The 17,414-nt window shown below is 48.3% G+C and overlaps 1 protein-coding gene and 1 long non-coding RNA gene across 2 annotated transcripts; one reads left to right on the top strand and one right to left on the bottom strand.

Moving 5' to 3' along the window:
* Positions 1-1,648: 1,648 nt before the first annotated feature.
* LOC132475923 (serine/threonine-protein phosphatase PP1-beta catalytic subunit-like) lies at positions 1,649-17,292 on the bottom strand. The gene is made up of 8 exons (XM_060077319.1): positions 17,134-17,292; positions 5,682-5,813; positions 4,950-5,180; positions 4,483-4,587; positions 4,195-4,266; positions 3,294-3,445; positions 2,463-2,597; positions 1,649-2,284 (listed from the first exon to the last, which is right to left on the bottom strand). The coding sequence occupies exons 1-8, from the start codon at positions 17,183-17,185 to the stop codon at positions 2,180-2,182; spliced, it is 984 nt and encodes a 327-aa protein (XP_059933302.1). The 5' UTR covers positions 17,186-17,292; the 3' UTR covers positions 1,649-2,179.
* Positions 5,981-8,873, top strand: LOC132475962 (uncharacterized). Its single transcript, XR_009530041.1, has 2 exons — positions 5,981-7,182; positions 7,219-8,873. It is a non-coding gene; the product is annotated as an uncharacterized LOC132475962 (long non-coding RNA).
* Positions 17,293-17,414: the final 122 nt, after the last annotated feature.

Here is a 17,414-nt window from a genome sequence, read left to right as displayed (position 1 = left end):
CGAGCCAGCCGTATTCACGCGAGATCACGCGATAATCCTAAACCTAATGGACTCATCTTCCACTCCCAAAACTACTGCAATTAAATGCCAGGCTTTGTCCTTTCTGACATTGTCCTTATAAAAATTATGATTTATTTCCTAAATTATTTTATGTTGCGTTATCTACTTCTTGGCCCCAAGAATCGAGGGACCCGTCCACAGCCCGCTTAAACAGCTGCCAGGCTTGGCCGCTGAGCACTGGTGGATTGCGGAAGTATGCACTGCTCCTGGGGCTTGCGTCTTTGGCCACCAGTCAAGTGAGCCCTCTGGTGGCCGCAAAGTGTGTTGTTCCATGTTCATCTTTTTTAAACGTTTTGGGTCAGGATTAGAAGTAATGAAACGGGCAAAATGGAATTAATAATTTATTATTAATCAAACATGTCTGTGGAGGTTCTGTTTATTTGTAGGTTAAGAAGGTGAGTGGGCCATCTAAGGTGAAAGCCATCTTAATCCCGTCAGACGCATAAACTGTCCATTTGATTCAAGCACCCAAATAGTTAGTATCTTTTACTGTAACGGGCAGCTATTATACCACCAGGTTGATAAGGAGATCACAAGTGAGAGGTTATATATTCTGTATATAGATAAATATATTTATATTTATACAACGGGTGGCTTAAATCCACCGATCTGATTGGTTCCTAACTGTTGTATAATGAGCGTATACATTACTGCTATGACGCCCAATCATTTTGTGAAAGTTTGCATATCACTCCATGCCTGGAAGTAGAAACGGTTACAAAGTATAAAAGTAGTTGTATAAAAGCAATAGCACAGTTCACTGAAGCCTAAAAATATGTTGAATAAGGGGTATGTGCTCATTATACCACTGTGAAGGGGGTCGCCGGCCCGCCGTTGCGCATCGGGCCGAACAACGCCCCTTAACAGTGGTACAATGAGCACATACCACAGCCTGTCGTGATCTATTGCTTAAATCTCTCTCTCGCTCTCTCTTTTATAGGCAACACCTATGCACTTAGCTCAGTGAAAAAATTATTAGATGTAATAGCAAATATATTTTGCATAAACATACCCTTAAAGTCTTTGTTCCACTACAGCAAATTATATAAAATAGTGCACTTTCAGGGAGACTTGGGCCTAGCACATTCAGCCAGTTTGGACAGAAGAACGCACACCAGAATAGGCCTGTTTAGTAAGCAGGATTTGATGCCTCATTCCTACACTTATAAAATGCAATTCAATGTAGAAGTAATCCAAGTATTCAGAATACAATACTCAATACAATACAATTGATTGATGCAACGGAATGCGTAACATATTACATTTTTGGGCATGTATTCTGTAACTGGATACATTTTAAAAGTATCCTTCCCAACACACACACACAAATTTTACTTTTTAAAGTACTTTTACAGTATAACATTTGATAGATATTTTGGAGAGAGAGAGAGAGACTATATAATATAATATAGATCTGGATGGATCCCAATGGGCTCTTCCCATCAGATCTGGGCGGACTCCCTCTTGTGATGTCACTAATGGATCCATTTTGATAAAGGCTTGCCATGGCCCGTCCACATCAAACCCACCTGGTCGTCCAATGGGTTCCCCTTTACCTCATGAAATAAGTGGAGCATCCAGACAACAATTATTCCGCAAATTATTTATTGAAAACGCAGCGGGTGTCATTAACAATCGTCTGTACAGATGAGGGTGGGGTAGAAATGTGAGAGGCGAGTGCAGGAACGAGGCTAGGCTAAACTAAAACAGGAACAGACACGGAGACTCGTACTGCATTTTGATTTCCATTTAGTTTTTGCCAGTTTTTTTTCCACAAACATTTCAGGATCAAAACAAACGTGTCGGCAGAAAAACATACTCGATATGACAGGCCATGGTGCACAGAACAGTTTCCCGATTGGTTTGCAGTTGTATAAAATAAGACGGCGTCCTGAACAAAGTACCATCGCATCGGTACCCTACCCCCTGTGGGGGTCTGAGTAGTGGTGGGGGTCTGAGTAGTGGTGGGGGTCTGACCTTTGTTCTTTACAAATGTTGAACTATGAAAAGGGTGCCGAGTTGGCGGGGATTACCGCTCACTCAAAACAAAATCCTTCCCTTGCACGCCCGTCCGTACACACATCCTTCCTTCCTTCCTTCCTATCCTAGCTTCCTTCCTTCACCGTTTCTTGGGGGGCTGGGCTGTGCGCGGGGGGGTGATGGGGCGGCTGGTGTTCATGCCGCCATATTGGTACTTGGCCTTCTTCTCTGACGGCTTCAGGATCTACGCAAACAAAGAGATCGGGTTGAAATCGATCTCATTCTTCTCATTGACTTACACACACGCATGCATGCATTGCACACACACTCACACACGTACACACACTTGTACCCGTATACACACACACACACACACACACACACACACACACACACACACACACACACACACACACACACACCTGGAAGGAGCACATCAGGGTCTCGTCAACGCTCATCATGCCCCCTGCGTTGTCGAACTCGCCGCAGTAGTTTGGTGCCGAGAACAGCGTCACCAGCTGCCTCTTGGCGAAGAACTCATAGCCGTCCTCCACCACCTGGGGGCGCCAGAGAACAGGCTGATTAATATAACCCTTAACACGGTGACTCAAAAGGGGCTCAACAGGCCCCACATTGTTCACCACTAACCCCAACACTATGAGCCCTCTTAGGGGCAGAGGGGAAAGTCCAGAGGGGAGAAACCTGGAGGAGAAACACACAAGAGGGATCCCTCCTCACAGGGAAGGTTAGGAGTGCATTAGCTGCCCAATGGGCAGTAGCACAATAAAACGGCAGAAACTAATATTAAGTAAGTTGAAGTTGTGAGAAAATAGATTAGTAAAAACACAAACAAGGCGACACAATCTAGCAATATTTTGCCTGACAAATGTACCGCAAGAGTTAAAAACACAGACACTAAACACAAAGAGACACAGGACTGGACGGACTTGTATTTAACGCTTCAACAGGGCACCGTTAAACAGTTATTTTGTGGTTTGACATATTACATATCTCCTAACAAGGTTGTGTGTGTGTGTGGCTGATGCCACTCTCTGTATCTCCTTCGCTCTCTGGCTCACGCGCACAAATCTAGGACTCACCTTAAACCCTGTTTTTGGAGTGTGTGTGTGTGTGTGTGTGTGTGTGTGTGTGTGTGTGTGTGTGTGTGTGTGTGTGTGTGTGTGTGTGTGTGTGTGTGTGTGTGTGTGTGTGTGTGTGTGTGTGTGTGTGTGTGTGTTGTAGGGGCCTGGTACCTGGTGGGCCCGACAGATGAGGTCCAGGTCGTGGCGGTTGAGGAACTTGCTGACCACGTCGGCGCCGAAGGTGAAGGAGACGCCGCGGTCGTTCTCCCCCCAGCCCTGCACGTCCTTGTCCGGATCGGACCACAGCAGGTCACACAGCAGCCCTGGTACACACACACACACACGCACACACACAAAATAGGTATCTTATTTAATGTCATGCATAAGTTTTACATTTACATTAAGGGCATTTAGCAGATGGAAGTACATTTGTTAGAAGAAGTGATACAATCGATTGCACAATGTCGAAATTACCGTTTGCCATGTTCTCTCATGTCTATATACAATATGTAATTATTCTTTAACGATTCAATTTAATCAGATTTGTATTCTTTATTATAATTATTCTTCTTGCGTTTTTTTGTAGCAAACTTTACAACCTTATTTTCTTACGTTTAGCTAATGTTCCTAACTTCCGCTAGGTAGCCGATCGTAAGCCTTTTCAAATGTAATAATTTTGTTGAAACAGGTAGGTTGGGGTCCAACAGTTCCCTCATCTACCATGAAGGAAATCTCGTTCTGGCCTGTGGTATGAAGCTGCAAGTTCAGTGCCCTGTAGGGAGTGCCTATGTTAGGGAATGTTATAGCGTTGTGCGTTGTGCGCTGTGCACACACACACACACACACACACACACACACACACACACACACACACACACACACACACACACACACACACACACACACACACACACACACACACACACACACACACACACACACACACACACACACACAAAGAGGGACCCTGAGAATGATTGCCTTATTTAGGCATGTGTTTCCCAGTAATAATGTTCAAGGACAGAAGGGGCTCGATGTAAATCATAACTTCATAAAGCGTGTGTGCTTGCACCTGTGTCAGGCACGTCGGTTGGTCTCATGATGCGTCTGATCTGCTCCATGGACTGGAGGTCAGGAGACAGACCTGGTGGTAGAGAATCACAGAAGGCATTAGTAACACAACCCTAAATCCAGTGTAAGATGCCTTGGGTTTATAAGACAGATATGCGTGACACAATTAAAATATCAAAAAACGTGTGCAAAAGTTTATTAGCTTAAACTGGTTAGCCAAAAGCGCTAGGTAAAATGGGAGAGGCGGGCTAAAGATCCCTAGGGGAGCAGTTTGAGTTGTGGGGGTCACCTCCGTGGCAGCAGAAGATCTTCTCGTCCACGATGGCGGCGATGGGCAGGCAGTTGAAGCAGTCGGTGAAGGTCTTCCAAAGCTTGATGTTGAACCTCCGTTTGCCTGCAGAGCAGAAGACGGGCGTTCATGAGCCGAGCGAAGGGGGTGTGGGGGGGGGGGGGAATTCTGACGTGGGGATTGTAGCTATTAATACACTCACACTTTTTTTTAACAAAACGACACAAAAGTGTCACTTGTTAAAAACTGCCATTTCACGATTCCGATATGGGCATTTATGTTCAGTGTGTGTGTGTGTGTGTGTGTGTGTGTGTGTGTGTGTGTGTGTGTGTGTGTGTGTGTGTGTGTGTGTGTGTGTGTGTGTGTGTGTGTGTGTGTGTGTGTGCTTGTGCTCCCGTGTCTGTACTTGTACGCTTGCTAATAAACACACGCATCCACACAAAGCGCGTTGCTAGCTGCGGACCCACACTCGTCGTAGAAGCCGTAGATGCGGTTGATGGAGGCACACTCGTGGTTGCCGCGCAGCAGGAAGAAGTTCTCGGGGTACTTGATCTTGTAGGCCAGTAGCAGGCAGATGGTCTCCAGGGACTGCTTCCCCCGGTCCACGTAGTCCCCCAGGAACAGGTAGTTAGCCTCGGGCGGGAAGCCCCCGTACTCAAAGAGCCGTAGCAGGTCTGTGTACTGGCCGTGGATGTCCCCTATCGGGGAGGGAGGGAGGGAGGGAGGGAGGGAGGGAGAGAGGAAGTTACAACAGCCTCAGCCATGTAAACGGCTGGTTCTCAAGCAAACTAACCCAACCTAACCTCACTTTGGAGAGGGTTCAACCCAGATGGAGGAAGGATAGGAAGCCAGGAATGGATATGAAATTAAATACATGATGAAAATTAACAAAGAGAAAGGTGCGAAAGAAATATCGAAATACAAAGAATACCACAAAGACGGAAAGTAAGAACAAGATCCAAAGAGAAGGATACAAGAGATGTGAGAGGGAATGATGTGTGTGTTAGAGGAGGTGGAGGAGGAGGTGGGTGTGTTAGAGGAGGTGGTGGAGGAGGTGGGTGTGTTAGAGGAGGTGGAGGAGGAGGTGGGTGTGTTAGAGGAGGTGGAGGAGGAGGTGGTGGAGGAGGTGGGTGTGTTCGTGGAGGAGGTGGGTGTGTTAGAGGAGGTGGAGGAGGAGGTGGGGTGTGGGGGGTCCTGACCACAGATCTTCAGGGGGGCCTCCAGCTCCAGCAGGATGGGCTGGCTGAGGAAGATCTCCCGGGACTTGATGCAGAGGCCCCGCACCTCCGCCTCCGTCATCTGGACGATCTTCCCGGGGCGGCATCCTCGCACTAGGGGGGTGAGGGGGAGGGGCGGGAGAGAGGTTACCATCACGCCTCTGCACAGAAGGCCCCGGGCGCCCAACTAGATATCCCGGTTTCCCTGGTTACCATTTAGTATCTCACATTTAGTATCCACAGCGTCCCGTCTATAAAAAAGTGAATCATGGAATATATAGGTCATTAAGGAGCAGGTAGGGGTTAGACAGTGAATACAGAGACAGGTCATTAAGGAGCAGGTAGGGGTTAGACAGTGAATACAGAGACAGGTCATTAAGGAGCAGGTAGAGGTTAGACAGTGAATACAGAGACAGGTCATTAAGGAGCAGGTAGGGGTTAGACAGTGAATAATAATAATAATAATAAATTTTATTTATACTGCACTTTATATTCAAGAATCTCAAAGTGCTTCAGAGAAAAAAAACACCAAAAAACTATTAAAAAAGGGGGAACCTCAAAGAAAGTTTAGCTGAATGCTCTTTTAAAGAGATGGGTTTTGAGGTTCCGTTTAAAAAGAGCTGTAGTCTGTGGAGCCCTCAGGTGGTCAGGGAGGGCGTTCCATAGTCTAGGGGCAGCAGCAGAAAAGGCCTGATCACCCATGGTGCACAGCTTCGTATGTCGGGTTTGGAGGGTGTGAGTGGATCCTGAACGGAGTGTACGTGAGTTTGTCGGGGGGGTGAGGAGTTCCTGAAGGTAGAGGGGGGCAAGTCCGTGAAGGCACTGGTGGGTGAGGAGGGAGACCTTGTACTCAATTCTGAGTGAGACAGGGAGCCAGTGCAGTGATTTCAGGATGGGGGTGATGTGGTCATGCTTGCGCACCCTCATCAGGACCCTGGCAGCACTGTTTTGAATGTATTGGAGCCTCTGGATGCTCTTGCCAGGGATCCCAATGAGGAGTGCATTGCAGTAGTCCAACCTGGAGGAGACAAAGGCATGGACGAGCTTCTCTGCATCAGCCAGGGTGAGTGATTGGCGGAGTTTGGCGATGTTCCTGAGGTGGTATAAAGCTGTCTTACAGAGGTGTTTGATGTGGGTGTCAAAATTAAGTTGTGGGTCCATTTTAACACCGAGGTTGGTGACGGATGTGGAAAGGGGGACGTTTTTGCCAGAGAAGGTGATATTGGTGATGGTGGGGGAGCGGAGCTGATGTGGCGTGCCAACAAGGATGGCTTCCGTTTTATGGCTGTTAAGTTGTAGGAAGTTGAGCTTCATCCACGCCTCTATCTCCTCCAGGCAGGTGGTCAGTGTGGATGTTGGCAGAGGGGCAGAAGAAGTGGGGGTTGTCCTGATGTAGAGCTGTGTATCATCAGCATAGCAGTGGTAAGACAAGCCATGCCTGCTAATGACACTACCCAGGGGGAGCATGTACAGTGAGAACAGTGTGGGGCCCAACACCGAGCCCTGGGGGACACCGCAGGTGACGTTGTTGGTGTGTGATTTTGCTTTGCCCAGGGCAACGTGCTCAGTTCTGTCAGTGAGGTACGAGGTGAACCAGTTCTTTACATTTCCTGATAGTCCAATGGTGTATTGCAGGCGGTGAAGGAGAATATTGTGGTCAACCGTATCAAAAGCAGCTGTTAAGTCCAGGAGGATGAGGAGAGATGGGGAGCCGGTGTCTGCTGCCATCAGGAGGTCATTTGTGACCCTGACCAAGGCTGTTTCTGTACTGTGGCCATAGCGGAAACCAGACTGGAATTTTTCAAACAAGTGATGTTGTATGAGGTGATCCTGGAGTTGTGCTGCAACTGTTTTTTCCAGAACTTTTGACAGAAATGGGAGATTTGAGATGGGCCTGTAGTTGGAGAGGACTTCTGGATCAAGGGTAGGTTTTTTTAATGTTGGTCTGATGACAGCAGTTTTTAATGCAGATGGGATATGGCCGGCCAGGAGGGAGTGGTTAATGATATTGGTGATGAGTGGAGAGACAGCAGAGATGTTGGCCTTCAGCAGAGCTGTAGGGAAGGGGTCTAGTGCACAGGTGGATGGCTTCATTTTCCTGATGAAGTCCTCCACCTCTTCCTTTGTGATGCTGGAGAAGGAGCAGAGGGTCTGGACAGAGTCAATCGGTGGGTCAGCAGTTTGAAGGGGCAGGGCAGTAGTGATGGAGAGGTGTGAGCGGAGGTTATTCACTTTTTGTTTAAAAAAGTTGATGTGCATGTTGCACCTCTCCGTGGTGACATCAGATTGGGATGGTAAAGGGGGTTTGAGAAGGGGATGGACAGTTGAAAAGAGCTGTTTGGAGTTACCAGGGCTATTGTTGATTATTGCGGAATAGAACCTGGACCGTGCATTATTCAGGGCTTCAGCATATGCCCTCCTGTGTTCCCTGTATGCCTGTTTGTGAACGGTCAGACCAGAGGCCTTGAGTCGCCGCTCAAGGACACGCCCAGCAGCCTTCATTGTACGTAGTTCACTGGTGTACCAGGGTGCGGAGCGCGAGAAGGAGACTGACCTCGATGTTAAGGGGGCGTGGAGATCCAGGAGACTGCTCAGGGACTGGTTGTATAAGTCCACTGAGTCAGCAACAGAGAGGGAGTCAGTTGAGCCAGAGGAGAGATGTTGAAGGTCCAGGGCCAGGGCATCCATGTTGATATTTTTCACATTCCTGAAGTGGATCTGCCGCTTTGGTTTGGTGTGGGAGGAAGGAAAAGGGAGCTCCATTGACACAACTCTGATCCGAGACGCCAAGATCATAGACCTGTAGGTTGCTGATGGGGGCGGAGTTTGAGATGACCAGGTCAATTGTGTGTCCTCTGGAGTGTGTGGGGGCATCAACATGTACAACATAAATACAGAGACAGGTCATTAAGGAGCAGGTAGGGGTTAGTCAGTGGATACAGAGACAGGTCATTAAGGACCAGGTAGGGGTTAGACAGTGGATACAGAGACAGGTCATTAAGGAGCAGGTAGGGGTTAGTCAGTGGATATGGAGACAGGTCATTAAGGACCAGGTAGGGGTTAGACAGGGAATACAGAGACAGGTCATTAAGGAGCAGGTAGGGGTTAGACAGTGAACACAGAGACAGGTCATTAAGGAGCAGGTAGGGGTTAGACAGTGAACACAGAGACAGGTCATTAAGGAGCAGGTAGGGGTTAGTCAGTGGATATGGAGACAGGTTGGTAGGGGTTGGCTGAGCAGTGGAACACTCTAACCCCCAGACTGTGCTGTTCAGACTATCATGTTGCTCCTCAAGGGTTCCTCCCTCTGGCTTTGGGGACTTTTCCCCTTTGGCCTTTAGAGGGATTAGGGTTTGAAGTTTGGAATAATGTGGGCCTGTCAAGCCCTTCGAGACTGTCGCTGTGATTAAAGGGCTAAATAAAACAGCATTTGACTGGACTTGACAGAGAGGGAGGAGAACGTGCAGGTTCTTATGTAAAAAAAGAGACCAGAGCAGAAGGTGATGGTGTGTATGGATGGAGGTGGAAACAGTAGGTGGAAGGTAGCATGCTCGTCTTGTCAGAAGCCCCTATGACACGGAGCATTGGTGGACTGCAAGACGACCTTTAAACCAAAATACAGGAGCTAAAGTTTAGCCAACAAGTCTGGCTGGAAACAGAACACGGGCGTCGCTAGCGTTGAGATCTTACAGAATAAGACCTTGGGATTAGTCCAACTTTCAACTTTGTACTACAAATATTCATTACAACTCAAGCGAGCCAGCTTTAGACATCTGGCTTATATCCATCATCGTTGATGGTGAGCCAACGTTCAAACCAGAAATGATATTAAAAGCGTATAGGCAACCCAAGCCTTCAGTACCCAGATTTAGTTTCGCCCTTATTTATCTTGTGAAAATCTTAGGAAAAGGAAGAATTACTTTTCAGTCCTGCCAAGATGCAGGAGTCTTGATTTGACCCGTACCTACAGTATTTCATGTCTGATTGATGTCCACAATGCTTTGATCGGATGGTCCCTTTAAAAGTTTGTCGGTTAGCCCTTGGTCTGTCAGTTACTTCAATGAGGCTTTGCGGTAAAACATTTATGATTCCCTCCAATGTTTCTTGCTTTATTGCCGTATGTTAAAGTCTGATGGATTTGTGATGACCCCATCAAGATTCATAACCATATACATCAGGGGGCCCAGTCCAAAACCCCAAACACATTGAGGGCCTAATTGGTTGAGATCAATGGTGGCTCCGATATCCTACTCAAGGCAGGAAGGCTTCCTCCATTGTGCTGTCCGGGAAGAAACCAGATATCCCGAGAGTTGAGTGTTGAGAGACCCTCTGACTTCACTCCCCTTGAGTCCGTCATGTCTCGCCAGACGTGTTTCCGCGTCGCTAGTGTTTCTATTCGTCTGTGGGGTGAGGTGCTTGAGTGACCTATGGGGACGTTCGCTTCAGTCCTAAGGCTTTCAGGAAGGCGTTGCCATGTGTGCGCGTGTGTGTCACTCCAGACAGCGTCTGTGTATTTGTTTGTTTGGGTGTGTTCACTATTTGACTATTAAGTCATTTATCAGGCGGGCTGTTGTCCAGAGCCACACAGTGAGTTCTCTCCCAGAGCCCGGGCCTCACACTAGGGTCTAGGCAAGACCCGGAGGCCTACGGCGTGTGTGTTGTATAACGCCCACATGCCACACACACACACACACACACACACACACACACACACACACACACACACACACACACACACACACACACACACACACACACACACACACACACACACACACACACACACACACACAGTGGGGAGCAGCAGTAGCTCTATATTTAGCCTAAACTTCCCCCATTAAGCATGCAACAGTTTACAACAGTTTACACAGTGACCAGGAGGGGGAGGGACGCTGTTGGTGCGCTAGTGGGTACCTTAGTACTGAAGCCCCGGGACACATTAGAGGAATGGTACTGGGTTCAAACCCTGAATAACCACAGCCTAAACCTGCGTGTACACTCCTCCCTGCTGTGATGTGTTGACGTGACTGTATTAACTAGGATTGGATTCCTCAGCACACACACACACACACACACACACACACACACACACACACACACACACACACACACACACACACACACACACACACACACACACACACACACACACACACACTGTTTAATCAAATCTCACAGGCGCACACACAATGTAATCTGGAATGCAACACAGTGTACACACACATCATTGTCTTTCATGGAAGAAATCCTTCAATAAAACAGCTGGTTTATCTGGAGCTGAACTTCATGTTGGCCATGTTCAAGGTTGTGTGTGTTTGTGATAGTGTGTGTGTGTGTGTGTGTGTGTGTGTGTGTGTGTGTGTGTGTGTGTGTGTGTGTGTGTGTGTGTGTGTGTGTGTGAGAGTCAGTAGTACAGTAACAGTCTTACGGGAGCCAAGAAGGGCAGAATTGTGCAGGAGCCATTCCATGGGAATCCCCATGCTGTGATCCATCACTCCTAATTTGGCAGCGTTACGCTTCCCTGCTTACAAGCGTGTATGGTCTTCTGGGAAGTGTGTGTGTGTGTGTGTGTGTGTGTGTGTGTGTGTGTGTGTGTGTGTGTGTGTGTGTGTGTGTGTGTGTGTGTGTGTGTGTGTGTGTGTGTGTGTGTGTGTGTGTGTGTGTGCTGAGGAATCCAATCCTAGTTACTCTTCATTGAATTCAGTATTTCAACTTTTATCCAAGGTGACTTCAACGTGGATTAGGATCCATGTCATAAAGGCGCAGGTAGGCGTTGGCGGGCAGCTTGCTCATGGATGACTATAGGTGTACTGTGGTGAATGGGTATCGAACCCAGAACCTAAGAGTACCCCAGTACTGCACTATCTGGTCAGTAAGGATGGCACTCGATGAGGCCAGAGAGAGCGAGCAAGTTGATAGAAAAACAAAATGCCAAAAAGACCGAATAAGAGTCACGTGAGTTGGGCATCATTTGTGGGCAACGATGGAAAGTTCCGGTCCGTACGTTCCGCCCAACCTGCCAGAAACGTTTTTTCCTTTTTAAACAGAGACTCTGTATGAACAGGGCCAAGTAATAGTAGATATTTTCTTTCATCTGCTCTTTGCATCTCAAATTACAAATCCAGTTTAACTTTAAATGTAAAAGTGTAGTTCAAATGTAGCAGGCTGCCATGTTGTATGAATGCCTAAATTAGGCCCAGTGTCTCCTGTTGTTGTAGAACACTTTCCCCCTTCCTCAGGCCGGGCTCAGGGGGTCACCAAGCCCACAGTTTTCCGATCATTAACAGACGAAAAAAAAAACCTCCTTAAATAGAAGTTTCTTAGGACAAGCAAGTCCCGAGCCAAGAGAAGGAAGGAAAGTCTGGAGAAAGGCAGAGATGTGGAGGAAAAGAGAGAGAGAGAGGGAAGAGATAAAAAAAGAGATAGGGAGAGCAGAGGGGCGGGGGGGGGGCAGTAAAGAGGGGACAGAGAGGGAGAGAGGGAGGGAGAAAAGATGGGTCGAGGGAGAAAGATAGAATCACCATCAGGCGGGTCTTGGGATGCATTACCATATATAGGCGCTGCTGGTTGGAGGAGGAAGGAGCTGGGCCTGTCACTCAGAGCCGCCAAAGAGCTTCTTGAGGAGCTGCTTAGTCACTAAGGAGCAACGTTTATCCAAAGAGTGACCTGCGGTGGGTTCAGAGCCAGGCCATTAAGGACTCGGAGGGGGTAGGGGGGTCAGCAGGGGCCATCTTGCTCGAGGATGACGAGGTTTGACGGTAGGCTGACGAACCCAGACACCCAAAGCCCCCCCCCCCCCTAGTGTGCGTTCAGCCAAACGAAGCGAAGCTGAACCATGTTGCATCGCTCCCGTCAAGGACGCCCCAGAAGGACACACTCAAAACTATGCAGGCGCTGTCTCACCCACTGGAGGCGAGGGTGGAACAGGTACGACAGAGAGGGAATGTGAGCTGCTGCAGCATTACAGTTAAATGGGTTTGGACAAAAGCCGTAAAAGAAAAGGACAACCAGCCACACAGCTGTGTGTGTGTTCATCTGCGTGTGTGTGTGTTCATCTGCGTGTGTGTATGCGTGTGCGTGTGTGTGTGTGTGGGCTTCATATGAGCGGGAGAATGACTATCAGCCACCACATTTTTTAGCTCTATCCTCGCTAATAGAGCTAAAACGCTAATCTGCTTAGGGTTTGGAAAACATTCGGTTGAAATGGACCAACCACAAGTCGTGTCCCTGAAACCACACTCGCTCTGCTTCTCTGTAGTCATGGGGGTTGGAGGAGCTGGGAGAGGGTGTGGTGAATCCTAAAACAGGTGTGACTCTGCATCTTTTATGCTCCGTGTGGTCCTCTGACCCGTCAGCAGACACACCTGCGTCGTCAGGATCTGGGCTTTGACCCCGCCCCCAGCCCCCGAACCCGTTGGTCCTCCACACCAGAAAGATAGTGAGGTTGAAACCAGGCAACCACCCAGCCATACCCTCCACCCTCCAGCTCCAACCAACACCTGGAGCTCGGAGAGAGAGAGAGAGAGACAATGCAAGCCTCTCTCTCTCGCTCTCTTTCTCGCTCTCTCTCGCTCTCTCTCGCTCTCTTTCTTGCTCTCTCTGAGAACGAGGAAAGTGGAAAATGTTGACCCCCAAACCACCACCATGAATGTTGAATAGCGAAACACTGAACGAGTAAAACCGAGGGAAAGGGGGGAGGAAGGGATTGAAGGTTGGAGAGAGGGAAAAGGAGGGAGGGACGGAGGGGGAGAAAGAAAAGGAGAGGGGGATGGGACTAGGAGGGAAGCCTGGAGGGAGAGAGAGGAGGCGAGAAGAGGACGAGAGAGGGGAGGAGCGGGACAGAGGGAGAGAGGGGGCGAACCATCCCAGCGATGCGATCTCAGAGCTGCGTTTTCTCTTTCTGTGGGCACATTTGTTTCGCCCCCCAAAATGTCAAGCGGCATAAATGGCGGCCTTTGTGTTGAGAGAACGAGTGAGAGACTCGGGTAAACACAAAACAGGCTGGTGAAATAGGGACAGGACATAGAGGACGGACAAAAGACCGAAACAACAAAGAGCGAAAACAGAGAAGGCGATGAAGAAAAGTTAAAGTAAAAACGATCAATTCAATCCAAAATGTTCACCGTCTTTCGGTCCAAAGCTGTGGTGACAGTTGTGCCTTTCGTTGTCCCAGGGGTGGTGTTGTGTGTGCTTTGGGGCAGGGGGGGGAGATGTTTGTATGTGTGTGGTGTGAATGTTTTGCCTGAAGATGCTCTGCCATTATTGTTGATTCCGTGACACACACACACACCTGTCTCTTTGAGCCCCCCATCGTAAGGGTGGGGGACTGAATCTCTCACACACAGTACATCATGTGCTCTCTAGTAACGCGAGAGGGCGTTATCATCAGCACCGAATTCTCTCTCTCTCTCTCTCTCTCGCTCTCTCTCTCTCTCTCTCATTGGCTGCACAGGTTCATGTTGGCTCATGGCTTTGGCCAACAAGAAAGAAACTTAAATGGCTGAACTTTCCATTTTCATTCATTGTCTGTCCCTATCCAATCTGTTTATAGGTCCATCTCTCTATCTCTCTCTCTCCCTCCTCTCCTTCTCTTGTCATCTTGCATTCTCATTCCCTCCCTCTCTCCTCCTTCTTCTTTTTCCCCTCCTTCCTCCACTCTTATTCCCTCTCCCCTCCAGCCTCCCTCCCTCCCTCCCTCTCTCTCTCTCTCTCTCTCTCTAGAGCCAGGGGGCTGTGTGGGCGGAGCCCTACAGAGTCCTGCCCGCCATGCCAGCCAGGACACAGAGCTGCTGTTGTTGTATAGCTGCTGCTGCTGCTGCTGCTGCTGCTGCTGCTGCTGCTGGTGGTGGTGGTGGTGGTGATGGAGGAGGAGGCGGTGGCGGCGATGGTGGTGCTGGTAAAGCTGGCCTTACAAAGGCTTTGCGTTCAGGGGCCCGGGGACACGCACACTGCCTGCTGGGATGCGCTGAGGTGCCCGGGCTCCCCGCCCCAAACCAACACCGACGTGAGGCCCGTGAGCAAGGCACTGTCGCAGGTGGTAGCCGGAGGAAACGGTAGGTTCGGCTTAGGCCAACATTGTGCAAGCAGACCACACACACACACACACACACACACACACACACACACACACACACACACACACACACACACACACACACACACACACACACACACACACACACACACACACACACACACACACACACACACACACACACACACACACCCCGAAATCAAATATAAAAGGGAATGAGCTGGAGTTCAATAAATGGGCGACTAACAAAGAAATACATAGAAATTCAAACACAGGTCATTCCCCACCCCACCCACACTGTCCTGTCCTTCAGTCGCCGACTGCAGTCTTTTGCGCCAGTGAGTGTGTTTTGAGTGATAAAGCCTTCGAATAACTTTAAAGCACGAAGCTCTGCTACAATGCACTGTGCAGACAGGAAAAGATTCAAACAAACTGTTAACATTGGGTTGTTCCCCAGGGGAGGATCAGATTAGGTACTAATCACACACACCAACACGCCGCCAAAATCAGGGTTTAAGGTGAGTCGTGGATTTGTGTCTGAGCCAGAGAGAAAGAGAGAGAGACATCAGCCATCACCAGAGAGGCTTGCGTGACAGGAAGGGGGGGACACACACACACACACACCCACACCCACACCCACACACACACACACACACACACCTCTCTATTTCCGATTAACACCTCTTGCCCACTGCCCCGTCCGTCAACGGATGGCGGAAGGCGTGGCTGACGGATGGGGGAGTGGTCTTTGCAGAGGCATCCATCAGCCAAGCCCGAGCATACGCGATCTGATCGGATGACGGATCCGTCGCTGCCCGAAAAGTTGACAATTTTTCAACTTCTTGACGGAGCCGACCGATCCAACGGAACAGATGGATCCACAATGCATTGCGGCTCCGCCCCATTCAAAGTCAAAGGGATCCGTCAACGGACGGATGCAGTGGGCAAGAGGTGTAAGGGCTTCTAATATTGTCGCAGAGATGCTACAATATGCTAGTATTAGCCGGTATGCTAACCTCATATAGAGCACAGATAACTAGACACAGCAGTGATTCCAACAAATAATGGTTGTTCCGTTCATTCTAGGTCAGAGGAAACAGCCATAAAAGGGGTCACCATGTGACAGAATAGATAATATATTAAAAACTAAAACATGTATCAGCAATGGATTGGTGATCCATCGATGGATACTGGGGGAATTCACCAAGGTTGAAAACAGCTGCTTTCTTGAAGTCTTTGTAAAACATTTCAGTAATCACCAGTAATACACACTCTATTGAAGGGCCACGGATGAGAATTGTCTTTTTCTTCGTTGGAGTTACAAAAAGTATTCATGCATCAATTATTTACAGCATTATCATTAATAATTGTAAAAATAAGCCACATCAACACAACATATAACCTCTAATCACTAATTAGCTGAATGAAATATGCTAATTCTCTGTTGATCTGACAAAGTTTGCTCATTCGTGTGGGCTGCAAAAATGTATTTTTCCATTAGAGAGTGTGTGTGTGTGTGTGTGTGTGTGTGTGTGTGTGTGTGTGTGTGTGTGTGTGTGTGTGTGTGTGTGTGTGTGTGTGTGTGTGTGTGTGTGTGTGTGTGTGTGTGCGCCGCACATAATTCCTCAGACAGAGAGTACACTGTCTTGGTATTAGACAGTGGTCTTCGAAACACTGTTGGCTAAACCAAAGACTATTAACCGCATTGTGCTCTTAAAACAGGCTCTTGAGACTAGAATACATGTTTAAAGAGAGCTTCTCCCAACATTGTTCCGTACAAAATGTAATCCCTCATAAGCAGCCTACTTCTGAATTCCATCTTTACACCATTAGTGCAAACAGCTGACCAGAAACCAGAGATTTCACTTTAGCATTCCATATACACACAAAGCATTTTTTTTATTATAGTTACATCTCTAAGTTAGGGTTGTCAATGTGCAACTTTTATATCCCCGGGAAGAGACATCATAGGAACTATATTTAAAGATGACATTAAGGCTGAAGGTTTGGGAATTGAATCTATGCCCTGTAGAGACTGTTCCTGTGAGACTTAAGTCAGGAACTTTCTAACCAGGACTGATAGAATGCAACACTTTATACTAAATTCAATAATTAAACCGTGTCTCAATTATCAACATTCTTGCTCCCTGTTATAATACACTGTTGCCATATAGAAAAACGACATTATAACTGGAGCGGTGCGAGGCAGTGGTTGGGGCGAAAGGTGTGCCTATGTTTGGTATTGAGAGACGGGACTGCCAGCTTCAACACCCCCCCAACACAGCAAGCCTCCTGTATCCCCGATCGGTGCCCTCAGTGAGGGCCCCTCACACCCCCGCATCCATGTGTACATTTTCTCCGGCAAACAATTCAACGTGAACACAAGTAAGTGAAACTCACCCTCTAGAAGCCTGGAAATCAGCGAATCCACGTCCAAGTCCCCCTCCGCCATTTGTGTAGTGAGCCGAGCGGTAGGAGCCGGTGCTGCCAGCAGGGGGCGGTGGGGAGCCGCTTCCGTGTCCCGGAATGCACACACACTGCGGAGGAGTGCGTGTGTGTGTGTGCGTGTGTGTGTGTGTGTGTGTGTGTGCGTGTGCGTGTGCGTGTGTGTGTGTGTGTAATTTTGTATGTATTATTCATATAATAAAACACAATAGAGCTGAATTGAAATACAAATATCC

This window comes from Gadus macrocephalus, chromosome 17, assembly GCF_031168955.1.
Source record: "Gadus macrocephalus chromosome 17, ASM3116895v1".
NCBI classification, from domain to species: Eukaryota; Metazoa; Chordata; class Actinopteri; order Gadiformes; family Gadidae; genus Gadus; species Gadus macrocephalus.
This window is presented reverse-complemented; position numbering and strand designations above follow the sequence as displayed.

Bases quoted from the DNA above. Each gene is read 5' to 3' on its own strand.
- LOC132475923 (XM_060077319.1), bottom strand. From the start codon at position 17,185: ATGGCGGAGGGGGACTTGGACGTGGATTCGCTGATTTCCAGGCTTCTA. The intron at 4,267-4,482 runs GTGACCCCCACA...CTCTACCACCAG, and splicing joins GATCTTCTGCTGCCACGGAG to GTCTGTCTCCTGACCTCCAG. The intron at 2,285-2,462 runs GTGTGTGTGTGT...TTGTTTGCGTAG, and splicing joins CCCTGATGTGCTCCTTCCAG to ATCCTGAAGCCGTCAGAGAA.